This window comes from Panthera pardus, unplaced genomic scaffold (genome assembly GCF_024362965.1).
Source record: "Panthera pardus isolate Hobbes unplaced genomic scaffold, ASM2436296v1 HiC_scaffold_6, whole genome shotgun sequence".
NCBI classification, from domain to species: domain Eukaryota; kingdom Metazoa; phylum Chordata; class Mammalia; order Carnivora; family Felidae; genus Panthera; species Panthera pardus.
In genome coordinates, this window is record NW_026526991.1 from 104,204,635 (window position 1) to 104,217,766 (window position 13,132).

The 13,132-nt window shown below is 50.8% G+C and overlaps 2 protein-coding genes across 3 annotated transcripts in view; one reads left to right on the forward strand and one right to left on the reverse strand.

Moving 5' to 3' along the window:
• The window catches only part of B4GALNT3 (beta-1,4-N-acetyl-galactosaminyltransferase 3), a 139,191-nt gene that overhangs the window by 101,901 nt on the left and 24,158 nt on the right, over positions 1 to 13,132 (forward strand). The gene's annotated exons all lie outside the window — the stretch shown is intronic.
• The window catches only part of NINJ2 (ninjurin 2), a 79,010-nt gene continuing 65,947 nt past the window's right edge, over positions 70 to 13,132 (reverse strand). For both annotated transcript variants that reach the window (XM_019464922.2, XM_019464923.2), the window contains exons 2-4: positions 1,407 to 1,638; positions 697 to 881; positions 70 to 181 (exon numbers count right to left, since the gene is read on the reverse strand). In XM_019464922.2, coding sequence (XP_019320467.2) covers positions 715 to 881; positions 1,407 to 1,638 — 399 coding nt within the window. In that variant the 3' untranslated portion in view covers positions 70 to 181; positions 697 to 714. The remainder of the gene's footprint in view (positions 182 to 696; positions 882 to 1,406; positions 1,639 to 13,132) is intronic.

A 13,132-nucleotide genomic window follows, 5' to 3' on the forward strand; every position in this document is an offset into this window, starting at 1 on the left:
GATGGGATTCACTTAGACCAGTAAAATAGTACATCTTATTTCAGATGCTGAAATAGGGATCCAGGGTAGGGATCCAGGGCATCTACACAGCCCTTTTTGAAGCTCTCCCAGAGGCTGTGGAAAGTGCCCATCAGCCTAACAGATCAGGGAGGAAAGGCAGAAGCAGTTCCAGACCCAGGACCTGTAGGGGAAGCAGAGAAGAGGCAGTGAGGAGGGCAGGCCAGACCAATGGCCCTCAGACTTTAATGCACACACAATTCCCCTGGCAGCCTTTTGAAAATGCAGATGCCCATTCAGTAGATCTGGAGTGGGGCCGGACAGTCTACATTTCCTGCAAGCTTCGGTGTTTTTGCTGCTGGTCCAGGGACTACAGTTTGAGTAGCAAGGACTGCTGGGCAGCGCCAAGGAGGAATCCCTACTGCATCTTCCCTCTTGCCAGAGGGGCAGAGCCAAGCACTAACCACACTGGCTATAGAAAAACCCATCCCAGGCTATAGAAAAGCTCAAGCTTAATTGCCGAGGAAGAGTCACCTGTTAACAGCACGTGGGGACTTTCTGGGCCCAGATCCAAGCTCTTCTCTAAGATCCCCTCCTTGCCTCGGATCTCTTTCCCCTTTTGCTTGCAAAGATGTCACTTTACCCCAAACGCCCAGAGCTGAGAAAAGGGTCATTTGGCGACCTTCCATCCTCCCTCACCTGGGTCCCAGGCTGTGTTCAGAGGGGATTCCTTGAGGTCCTGGCGGCCAGGAAGCCTGTCTTCTGTGCCCCGAAGGCTGTAATGAAGACGTTGATGATGACAGTGATGAAGACCAGAGTGGTGGCGGCGTTGTTGAGCTGGTTGAGCTGCCATTGCTTTTCTACTTCATTGAGGTTCAGCCGCGCTGTGGACAAGGGTGGGGGGAGTGGGAAGGGAGGGTCAGGGTGGGGCCATAGCCCCAAACTTCCCTCACCGCATCCACTAGAGGTCAGAGAAAGTCTGGCACCTCAGAGACCTGCGTGGCAGAAAGCAAGGGAGGTGGTAGTCATTGCATTAAGCTGCCTTCTCCCTCACTGCCCAGTGCATGGGGCATCCACACGGTACTTAATGGAATAGGGATTTGGGAAATTATCCTGGGTCATAAGAGTGGGGATGGGTGCTCACACAAAAGGCAGTAGGGACCTGTGCTACAAGTAAGTGAAGGTATTGTGGAGTGACCCCTATGTGTGATACCAGGAGGTAGGATAGGGAGCCTGCTCTCACTGTGGAGGAGTTGCTACTTGGGCGGTTGTCAAGCGGAGGACTACCACCAGGTTAGTGTAAGGCTGAGAAACTGGCGTGTGCAAATGCGGGGTGGTGCCGGGAAGCCGGTGGGGCTTTTCTTTCCACTAGGGGGCGCCAAGGCCGAGTCCAGGCCTGGGCTCCTCACCGATGACCACAAGCAGGATGCCAATGACCACGAGCAGGAGCAGAGAGATGCTGATAAGGGTGACGAGGGTGGTGTAGTAGTGGGCGGACGGCCCCTGCTCCAGCACCGCTTTCAGCCGCGTGGCGTTGGACACGAAGAGGGCCACGTCCAGCATGCTCTCGGCCACGCTCTTCTTGGTGGCGTAGTGGTTCAGGTTGATGGGCTGGCTGCCCCTGGGGTTGGGGTTCCCAGGCTGTAAGGGAGAAAGCACAGGCTTACCTTGAAGGCTCCCGAAAGGGAAGCAGTTGAGAGACTGGAAAGAGGTTTTAAAGCTCTCCTGTAACCTGGTGGTAAACCGAGAGCAAGCAGCACCCTTCTCAGTTTTATGGCCTGAAAGAATAAAGAGTTGGACTAGAAAGCCCTTACGGACCTTTGAACTTGGAAATGATGGAATGTTGTCATTTATGTTTCCCCAGGGTCACGTTCCCTCACACGGCAGGGGGAGGGGAGGGCCTCAGCCCCTTGTGAGATGCACCAACCTCATTTCATTCTCTGTGTTGCCTGGGCCCAGCCTGGCCTTGGGCCGCTCTCTTTTCCTCTGAAAGGAAAGCATCTCAGAACACAATAGGAGGAGCTCTGAGACTTGGGGGGAATAGGAAGGGCACCTCATCTCCCAGAATGATGTGGCCCTGAGGCGGGGTGCACAGCTTAGCAAATGGGTCAGGAGCTGTATTTGGATCCTACTCAACAGAGTGGCCAAGAGCCCTGAGGCCACAGCCATGCACATCAGAATGCATGTCTGTATGCACACAGTGATGCATGCTAGTGTTTTGGGTTTTTTGGCTAGGATTTATTGACATAATTTACATTTGATTTGATTTTGAAATATAAAACAAAGCTCTTATTCTCAGGAAGTCACTAACTCCGAAAGATGGAGTGACAACATAGGGCTTAGGGAGCAGGCCTCTGGTTTGGGCCCAGAAATTCAGACTGGATGCTGCAGGCAGAGTCCGCAATCACTCAGGACAACTTGGGTGTGTTTTAGGGAGATAAATTTAGGAGCGGTGTTTGGAATGCATGGGCCCAGGCGGGTCCAGAAGCAGGGAGATCCACTGAAAGACTATGGTATGATTTAGGATCAGGGTGACAAGGAACTGTAGGAGAGTAAGTGAGAAAGGAGAGGAAGGCAGAACTTTGAAAGATGTGACAGCCTGGAAGGAGGGTGGACCTAACCCTGCAGATGACCACAGAGGTTTTCTATTGAGTGGGTGGGTGGGCGGATGGAAGGATGGATGGGGCAGGTCTCAGAGGGCTCTGGATGCTCCTTCTGGATGTTGGGCTTATCCAGAGCCAGCTGTCCTGGTTGGTTGGGGCTAGGGATGCCAAGGCCAGTGCCCCACAAAGGCCTCAAAGCTACAGCCCATGGTTCTAGCCCATTTGATAAAGGTTTGTCCTGGGTACAATGGACACTTATTAAATGACAGAGTCTATGGAGCAGCCCCCAGGCCTCTCCACGGTTGGAAGGGCTCTGACTAGGGAACAACTGTGAGCAGGGCTTCCCTGCCCATGGAGTTTCCTGTTGGTCATCCCCACTCCTCCTGTCCTTGTCCCTCCCTCCAGTTTCCCCCATAGCTTGACACTTTCTACTCCCTCCAAACCCAGCTCTCAGTTCAAGATCTGATAAACCCTGAAATTACTGTGAAAGCATCTAAGGAGACCCCTCTCTTAAAATTTGTATATTAACAGTGGACAAAACCTTAAACCCAAAGCTCTAGTGTTGTGTTCAGAGCATTGCCCAAATACTGGGGCTGGGGGACAGAAGGGGCTGTTTGCTTGGGGACACAAAGATCTTCCCAAGCTTTAACAAAAAATATTGCTATCTATAAGTTTTAATAGAGCCAGCTGGCTTCTGTTGTTCAATGGCTCTAAGAAAGTCATTGTTGGGGCACCTGGGTGGCTCAGCTGGTTAAGTGTCCGACTTTGTCTCGGTCATAATCTCAAAGTTCGTGGGTTTGAGCCCCTACACTGGGCTCCGTAATGACAGCTCAGAGCCTGGAGCCTGCTTCAGATTCTGTGTCTCCTTCTCTCTCTGCCCTTCCCCTGCTCACGCTCTGTCTCTGTCTCTCTTTTTCTTTCTCAAAAATAAACATTAAAAAATATATATTTACAAAAAAAGGAAGAAAAAAGCCATTGTTTCACAGAGGGTACAGTCCTATCTTTCCCTCTTTGATTTAGGGCCTGCTTCTATTTTGGTTTGTGCTGATTCAGGGCTACTTTCTAGCTAAGGATGTTTTCTCAGTGTTTGGTTTGGTGGCTGTGGGAATGTCTGCAGAGTGCCCCCTCTGAGCCCCAGAAGGCTCCAGATCTCCAGAATGTCCACATGGTGGCACACAAGGTCCAAAGAAATGACTGGGGCAGCCCGGCTGCACGGGCGCCAGGATGGTGTTTCTCCCCCGAGGGATCCATGAGCAGGACAGGATAGGACTGGCCTGAAACCTGGACCCCTCAGAGGCCCAGCACAGGGAGCCGGGTTCACAAGCCAACCTAAAACCCACCAAACACGTGTCAAGTGAGAGCCAAGAAAGAAACAATGCTGGCAGGGCCCAGGGTGGGGTGGGGAGAAAATAGAGGGAGGGGCCCTGGGAGAGGGGCCTCCAGCCCAGCCTGCAGCCTGGGGGATGGTGTTAGAAGGGAGATGGTTTGAGACTCTGCAAGAAGTTGCTTTGAAAGGGTCCCCTCACGGAAGCATCTTTAAAAAGCAGGGCAAAGATTTTCTTAATCCTTCTTGGACAGTTTAGGTGCAGAGGCAGAGGGATGGATGAAACGACCTGAGAGCCCTCCCTTACAGCTTGAAGATTCAATCGGATGGACCCCTAAATCCCGCAGGATGCCACCCTTTTTACCCACAGCCCAGAGACTAGGAGCAACCCAAGGAAGGGCCAGGATTAAAGAGGAGGGTGGGGGTGGGGTGGAGCGGCCCACGCTCAGGCCCTAGGAGCTGGCCCTTTAAGGCCAGGCCCAGGCTGGCTGGGAACAAAGGCCCGGGAATGTGGGCTGGGCTGGCGTGCAGAGCCACCCAGCATGAGTCATTTATATTTCTTGGGACTTGGGAATCACTGGATCTGGTCGGCTCCCTCCGCTGGCCTTGGCACTAGCCCCCTCCCAGGGCTGCCCCTGCCCCCCTGCTGCAGCCTGCAAGGCCAGTCTGCCAGAGCCTCCCCTCTCCTCAAACCCACATGCTCTCACTCCAGCTCCTGGCCCCTTTCATCTGGCTCCTCAGAGCAGGGGCTGCAGGGTTAGGACTCTCAGCCTTTGGGCCCACCTCTGTCTCTGGGCTTGGCACTTTAGGCCTCAGTTTCCAAATCTATGAAAGAGAAGGAAAATCCCATCTCTGGAGGGGTGGAGGCTATGGAGAAACAGAATGAGACTTTGTTTCTCCCCAGAGAAAGAGAACTACTCCAAGCTCTTCCCCTGTTTCCCCTCAGTCAGATCTTTCGGTGACGCTCTCTCCCAGTGGCATCTGTCTTATTCCATCCTACCCCCCTCAACCCCTCCACTTTTACTTGAAGAAAGCAGGAAGCCGAACCAGAGATTCCAGAATCCCTATTTAAAATGCATATACCCTGAGCGCCTGGGTGGCTCAGTTTGTTAAAATGCATATACCCATGGGAAAGGTAACCCGTCAAAATCATGCCAGCCAATGGCCCCTGAAACCCAGAAGGGGAATTTGACTGTTATGAAGTTGGAGCAGGGGGGCATCAGGGCAGATGGGAATACATCCAGAGTCCCATTATGGGGTGTCATGGGGGTTCTGGACAACAAGAGGGGCATGATTGTGTTGGCTGGGGTGGGGTGATGCAGTGGGTTGGAGATCCGTTCCTTGTTTCCCCAGCTTGCGCCACTCCTGGGCCTGCCCCAGTACAATAATTTCCTCTCTCTTCCTTGTCCTTTCCCCTTGTTCCAACTCAGACTTCCCTGTCACCCTGTTTGTCTTGCCAGGTCCCAGCTCCCCAGGCTCTGTGGATTCCATCCCTGGAAGTCATGGATTGCTCCATTGTTCTGCCAGGCAATTATGTATCCCTTCATCCTTGTTGGCTTATATTTTTGTTTCTTTACAAAACTTGAGTTGGATAGGAAAGGAATGCCTCTTTTAACAGAAAAGTAAACACATTTTTACGTTGCTAATTGATATTATGGTCAGTGGGTACCACAAGGCTCCAAGAGATCATTCTGTCCTTTCATGGAAACCAGATTTCAAAGGGGTAAGTAACTGTCCTACCACAAAGCCATGGAATCTGCCACTCCGAATGTTTAGGACCTGGAGCCTGAGGCAGGGAGTACCCTGTGGAGAGGGAGCAGGCTGAGGGGTAGGGGTTTGTGGCAGCCAGGACAGGATCACAGAAGGCACCCTGGACCTGGGTTCAAATCCTGGGTCTGCTACAAGCTCTAGAGGTATGAGCAAGCCTGTAGCCACCACTGGGCTGCTTTTCTTATCTGTGAGATGAGGAGGGTTAGAAAAAATGATTTCTTGGGTCCCTCTGAACACAGAGTGATACAGGTGTGGGGAAGCCCCTGTGTCTAAATAGAGAGTCTCAGGAGTTGAGGACATTCGTCTGAGAGAAGCAGAGGTCAGGCAGCTGTGGAGCAAGGCCCAGAAGCAGATCCAGTGAGCCACTTTGCCCAAGACAGTTCAAGGGCATTGGTGACCCTGCAGTGAGTCATTACTGTCAGCCCTGAGAAAAGCCATATGGCAGTCTCCCCGTGTATAAACTCAGGCTCAAGGTTACAGACAAAATAGGCCCGTGCCTTGTTGGCCTTTCTGTTGGTCTCAAAATGACTGACTATCCAGAAAATCCAGGCCTCTCCCAAAAAGAAAATGGGGATGAGCCAGGCTGTTGGGAGACTCCTTTGGGAAAAAGGGTGGATCCCAGCTCAGGAAGAATGATTTGCTCAAACATATGGATTTGGGTGACCTACTATGCCAATTTGCTCTTAATTAGGTGCCTGAGATCCCCAATCCCATCAGAATTAAGTTTGAACGGATGCCTGGGTCTGACTTACTGTGCACAAACTCAGTACCCTGGGAATCATAGGTCCCACTTACAGAGTTCATACTTTGTGCCTGGCCCAGGGTTAAACATGGGACCTGAGTCATCTCAGTGAGTCTTCACAAGAACCCTGTGAAATTGGTAAGGGCATGATCATTGTAGTTGGAAAAGTGGAGGCTCAGAGAACCTAAGTAACTTGTACAAGCTCACACAGCACAGGTTTTTATCCCAATTTTCTTTCTCTGTTTTATTAAAAAAATTTTTTTAACGTTTATTTATTATTGAAAGACAGAACATGAGCATGAGCATGGGAGGGGCAGAGCGAGGAGGAGACACAGAATCTGAAGCAGGATCCAGGCTCTGAGCTGTTAGCACAGAGCCCGATGCGGGGCTCAAACCCACAAACCGTGAGATCATGACCTGAGCCGAAGTCAGACACTTAACCTACTGAGCCACCCAGGCGCCCCATCCCAATTTTCTATATGCCTGAGCCTACAAGGTTAATCCCTACTCTACCACCTCCCAGAAATTGAAGGCATACTCCCTGCCTCCAAGGAGTTTAGGATGGAAAGATAAACGTATGTGGACTAAGATTAAAGAAGACAATTAGTCCCCAAGGATACATATGCACAACTGCTAAGAGGAGGTAAAACACCTGTAGCAGTGAAACTTGCCTCAAGCTTTCCTGAATCTACAGTGTCCCTGAGCCCCTGCACCAGGTGGCAGAAAGGGCACTAGTCCTAAAGTCAAAAGGCTTGGGTTCCAACTGGCAAGAGGTGACCCAGGAGGCTGTGAAGATAAGGTTGACAGAGACTTTTATCCATACCTTTTGAATTTTGAACCATTTGAATGTTTGAACTATCTAAATAATAATAATACTAAATTTAAAACAAAAGCAAACACTCACTATAACAAGGCCAATGGCTAAAACAAAGTAGAATATATAACTTCATCATACCCAGGCCTTAGCTTCTCCATCTGTGGAATGGGAGGAGTACCTGCCCTGGTTAGCACAAAGCTGCTGTTAAACAGATCGATGAGATAAAGCAGGTGAATGGGCTTTGAAAACTATAAAGTATTCAAACAGGTATGAGAGAAGCATCTCTCCCACTCAGGATTAGACTTGGCACCTGTGGGCCTAGGGCATGTTTTAAATAATATGCTGTGACTCAGGGCCTGTCCCAGCCCAGATTTCAAAGGCACCATTAGTCTTTCCAGCAAACCCTGTGGTCATCGAAATACTTCTCTGTCCATTTCGACAACACCTGTTCTCACCCCTGCGAGTCTCACCTTCCAGCTGCACCAGGCCCATCTGCCAGGAAGAGACATTCTTGGGGCACCTGGGTGGCTCTGTCAGCTCAGAGCCTGGGGCCTGCTTAGGATTCTGTGTCTCCCTCTCTCTCTGCCCCTCCTCCACTTGTGCGCACGCTCTCTTGCTCTCTCTCTCAAAAATAAATAAACATTAAAAAAAAAAAAAAAGAAAGGAAGGGAAATTCTCAGACAAGCCCCCCTACACCGGGCCTGGGGTCTCTGCCAGGCCTCGGTGCTACAGGTGCTCAGCTGGCCTGCATGTACCCCTCTCTCTAGCCTGGTGCACTGCTCCTCCTTTCACCCCTGGGAGGGGGCAGAGAGCTAACCCTTACTTATTACCGCTCGGCCTGTGCCAGGCACAGTGATGCTCAGCAGCCCTGGGCCACACCAGATTACTCACTGTTCCCTGAACACACCCCACCCTTCTCGGCCTGCTTCTGCTCAGCTCCAGGACTTAAGGCCTTTCTTTCCCATGCCCTCCCCACCCTCCCAAGCCTTTCATCCCTTCTAGAACCTGTCCCTAGGCACGCTCTGCCCAGGCTCTGTGCAAAGGCTGCTGTGCTCCATACTGGCCTCAGGCTTTGCTTAGACCTCTCTAGACGGCTCCTCTGGCTGCCCGTTTTAAGGCAAGGATTGCATCTTCAGTATACCTGGGTCCCCTCGGTACCTGGGTCCCCTGGGTGCCTAGCTTGGTGACTTGCCCATGTTACATGCGCAATAAGTGATGATAACATTGAATTTTTTATTTGAGTTTTTTTCCAAAAAGGCAAAACAAAGCATCTTTGAGGGTGGGATTCATACACAATGACTTCTGGGTGAGGGGAGTAGTATTTGGACAGTGAATCTGCCTTTAAAATAAAAGTCCCTGGGGACACCTGGGTGGCTCAGTCGGTTAAGGGTCCGACCCTTGATCTTGGCTCAGGTCATAATCTTGTGGTTTGTGAGATCGAGCCCTGTGTTGGGCTGATAGCACAGAGCCTGCTTGGGATTCTCTCTCCCTATCTCTCTGCGCACTGCCCCCCTCGCCTGGCTCAAAATAAATAAACTTTAAAAAAAAAAAAAAAGCCCCTTATCCAAGGATAGCCCTTTCCCCACTGGTATCCCGCCTCAGGGAGTGAATGACTCAGATTGGAAACTGCCACTGATATTCAGGCCAAAACCTGCAAAGGCCCAGACCCCTGAGGCCCGGTCTGGGGCTAGCGCTCTGACTGCCTGCTTCCCGGTGCCAAGAGCAGTGGATCTCTTAAAAATCAACAGTCTCTAAACCACCTCGGGTGGGGTGTATTTTGCGTGCTATTCCGGTAATAGTAATACCCAACTGACCCAGAAATCTTCTCCAAGCCTTGGGCGCAGTCTTGCTGAGAAGCTCCAGCCCTTGGCCCAGGCTGCAGACCCGGGCTTTAGAGCTGGAACACTGGACACGTGGGGAGAAACCTCCCCCTGGGAAGGTCTGCAATGTCACTGTTCTCCACCAGGGGGCCGCTCCGGGAAACAGCAAGGCAAGCCCGCCTTAGCTCCACCTGCCAGGGGTCAGGAACCCAAGTGCTTTTGATCCCATTGTGAGGCAGGAGGTGACAGGGTTGCTTTCTAACAAAAGGGGGCTATATAAAAAAGGAAGAGAGTGTGCAGGGAGGGACAGGAAGATATAGGGGTTGCAATAGGAACCCCATGGGGCCTGTTTGCTTTTTCTTAGGAAGCATTTTCCACCTCCCCTGCAAGAGGTCACCTTGTCAATGGCTTTCAGGAAACACTGTCATCTCAGGTCCAAAGTTAATCATGGATTGGCTACATAGAAATTTCCAAAGAATTTTTCTGCTGTCTCCCAATACCCTAAGCAAGAGTACTTTCTAAATGGGCACTTTGCTCTGAGGCTCCCAGACCCATCTGGCATTTGCTCCAGGCCCCACTTTGACCTTGGGGTTCTCAGCAGCATTCCCCAGGCTCATCCCACCCATCTCCACTCATTGTGATCCTCCTCATCTTGCAAAGGCCAACAGATTTGGCTAAAATTGGAACAATAACACTTAATGGTAATACTGTATGCCAGACACAACCCCCACGAAGTGGCTACCGACATTCATTTTACAAGTGAAGTCATTGAGGCTCAAAGAGACCATCTGCCCAAAGCCACCTGATACCACGGGATGGTCTCAATGTCAGAATCCTAAACTATATTCTTCCTTCTATACTGGTGGTTCTTAAAAGGTGGTCCCTGAGGAAGCTGTAGCAGCAATAAAACTTGTTAGAAATGCAAGTTGTCAGAGTCCACCCCACACCTACTGAATCAGAAACTCAGGGTAGAAACTAGCGATCTTTGTTTTCAAGTGATTCTCATGCGAGCTCAAGTGTGCGGCCCATTGGTCTACACCATGCTGCCGAATGGCAACAGCTAGTGTTTACTGTCTTCTAGGCTCAGGGCCCGACATTTTCATGTTGATTTTGTCGCTGAATTCTTTTAACACTTGTTTTATAGATGAGAACATTGGGATTCAGGAAAATTCAGTAATTTTGCCCAGGACCACCCAGCTGTTAAATATCAGAGCTGGGATTTGAACCCAGGCAGGCTCTGGAGCCTGTGCCCTTGACCACTACACCACACAGTCCCTAGAAGCATAGGGCATTGCAACCCTCTCAAAAGTGGACACTAGTCTAAAGTATGTATAAGTAGCACATTTAAATCTTTCCTCTGAATATGAATAAATCAAAATCTGTATTTCACACCAGCAGCCAGCATACTCCACCAGTTCCTTCCCGCCCAGTGTCCAGTGCTGCCTCGCGCTACCGATCACGTGCCTGTTTACAGGGCTCTGATACATTTACCCTTAGATTCTCTTTATGGCTTGACTCAGGAACCTTTACTGAGCCTTTCTTGGTCTTGTAGAACCTTCGATTTTGTGGTGGAAACTAAATCCAGATAGGAGGCCTGCACACAGGTAGGTGAAAATGACTTTCAGAACAATTAATCATAAGGTAAAATATCAACATTCCACATGACGGTGCATATGAGTTTTGTATGTCCCCACTAGATCTCACGCTTCCAAAAGGCGGGGATGGTTTCCTTGGGATTTCAGGCAATTAGACTAAGAAGCAGTGAGAGCTGTGCCCACAGTGTCTGGCGACAGTCCAGGTGAAAAGACCTCATGAAGCAGATCATATCTGACAGTGAGGTGGGAAAAGGGAAGCTGGTGCATTTCCCACCCCACCCAGGCCTATGGAGGGAGCCTGCCAAGATTCCTACTTGATTCAGTTCAACAAACATGTTTTCAGCCCCTACCCTGTGCTAGGCATCTAGGATACAACAGAGATCCCTGCCTTCCCCATAGCCCTGTTCTCCTAATCCCCTGAAATGACAAGGCTTAGCAGAGAATACAGTGTATCAAGGGGGAAGCCAGGAGATAAAAAGACTTTTTCAATCCCACCCCAGCAGATAAACGTCATGGGAACAAGGACTTTATCTGTCTTGTTCACTGCTGTGTCCCAGAGCCTGGCACCTAGCCCGGCAGGCTGAATGAACTAATGATGCATTTGTCACCCTATATTCATTTGGGTGGGGCTTAAGAGGCAGAACCATGGTGAGCTGTGCTCCACAGGTCTCTTATATAGAGCTCCTTACATGGGCATGTGACTTCTGACCCCCTCAGTCCTCCCTACAGATTTAGTGTGCACATGTGTGTGTGTGTGTGTGTGTGTATTGTCCCTGTGGTCGCAGTGTCTGGGTCCTGGCATACATGAAACAGGCTGCAGGTGAGGAAGCAATGCTGTTATGCTCACTGCAGCTCCAGAGGCATGTAGAATGGAGATAGAGAGGAGTTCCCGGAGCAGAGTCTCAGGGACCACAGCCAGGGTGGAAACTGCCATCAAGGGTCGGCCAGCCCTGAGTCCTTGCCCCAGTGGCTTCAGCCAATCCAAAGAGGTCTCAGCCTTCTGCCAGCCAGCCTGCCAGGATAGCTGCAAGCCGAGCCCTAAGAGTCCCTCTCTGCCCAGCAGTCCCCGCCTGGCTTCTCACACCTGCTCTCTCTTCCTTCTTCAGGATTCAAATGTGGAAGTAAGGTGCACAATCACACATTCTCCCAGGCCAGCTCCTGCACTCTGAGCAACAGATCTGATGCCATGGGCCAGGGTCTAGGGAGATGAAGGTTGAGCGAATGGTCGGCATTGTGCTGGGATCTGAACTGAGCCTGGCTGCCATTTCTTCTCTCAGGCAGGTCGTGCAACCTCACTGCTTCTCAGCTTCCTCCTTTGTAAAAGGAGAGGGTACCACCCCTCCCCCTCACAGTGGGGAACTAGTGTATGGTCCAGGCCACATACATGAAAAGGATGACCGTCTGCCAAACTCTGCCAAACCGTTGGCAAAAATGTCCAGTGGGTGCAGGCCAGTTCTCACCCAGCCCCCAGGTTTTCTCTAGAACTAGATCCACCGTGGGTGCTGAACATGTTAAACAGCCCAAACTCTAAATTCTTCCACATGTACAGCTTCTCTTTTAGTAGCTGCATTTATTCAGAACTCGCCCTGTTCTGGGCACTCTTCTAAGTGTTTTCATGAATTTTCTCGCTTCTTATAGATACCTTCCAGGAGAAGCACAGGTTCAGAGGGGTTAAGTAACACGTGTGAGGTCACACAGCTAGAGATGGGTGAGTCAAAATTTGAACCCAGCTTTGTCTGAGGCCAGAGCTCAAACTCTTAACAACTGTGTTGTTCTGTAAGCCTCTGTTTAGCTTTTGAAGGCCAGATCTCTGAGGACATCTTTCTTCTAGTGCCTGACACAGTATCTGACCAGTAGTGTGTGCTCAGGAAAGAAAGGAGAGAGGGAGGAGGGAGGGAGGGACTGAAGGAGGAAAGAAGGCAGGAAGGCCAGGTAGTCCTGCCCTGAGCCTGGCTGGAAGGACCCTTTCTACAGCCTGGGACAATGCCCCAGGGCAGCAAGGCAGTTGCTGGGTCACTGCTGTGTCCTCACTCCCTTTCTAAAAATACAAAAAACGCAGCCCTTCAAGGCTACTCAACAGATATCTAGTTGCTCTCTGGGGTCAGTCGTATACAGCTCAGTCCTACCACCTGGCACCTGCTGCCTCTGGGCCCTCCTGCCTGACAGCCGACCCCTGGCATCCCTGTGACTGTTTACTGCAAGGCAAAGTCCAATTTTGCAGAGGTAGGAGCTCTGGAGCAGCAGCCAGGCCCAACCCGGCCTGGCCTCACCCATGTTGGACTACGGGGCACCCAGGAGAATTTTGGGGTCTTTTCCCCTAAGCCCAATCCGAGCAAACAATTCCTACTGCCATCAAATAGAAGCAACCAATCTCTCTGGCCCCTGAGGAGTTTAAGCAGCAGCCTGGTTCCAGATATAGACACTGGCCTAAGAGGACACCTGGAGTCAAGCTTTAGCACTACCC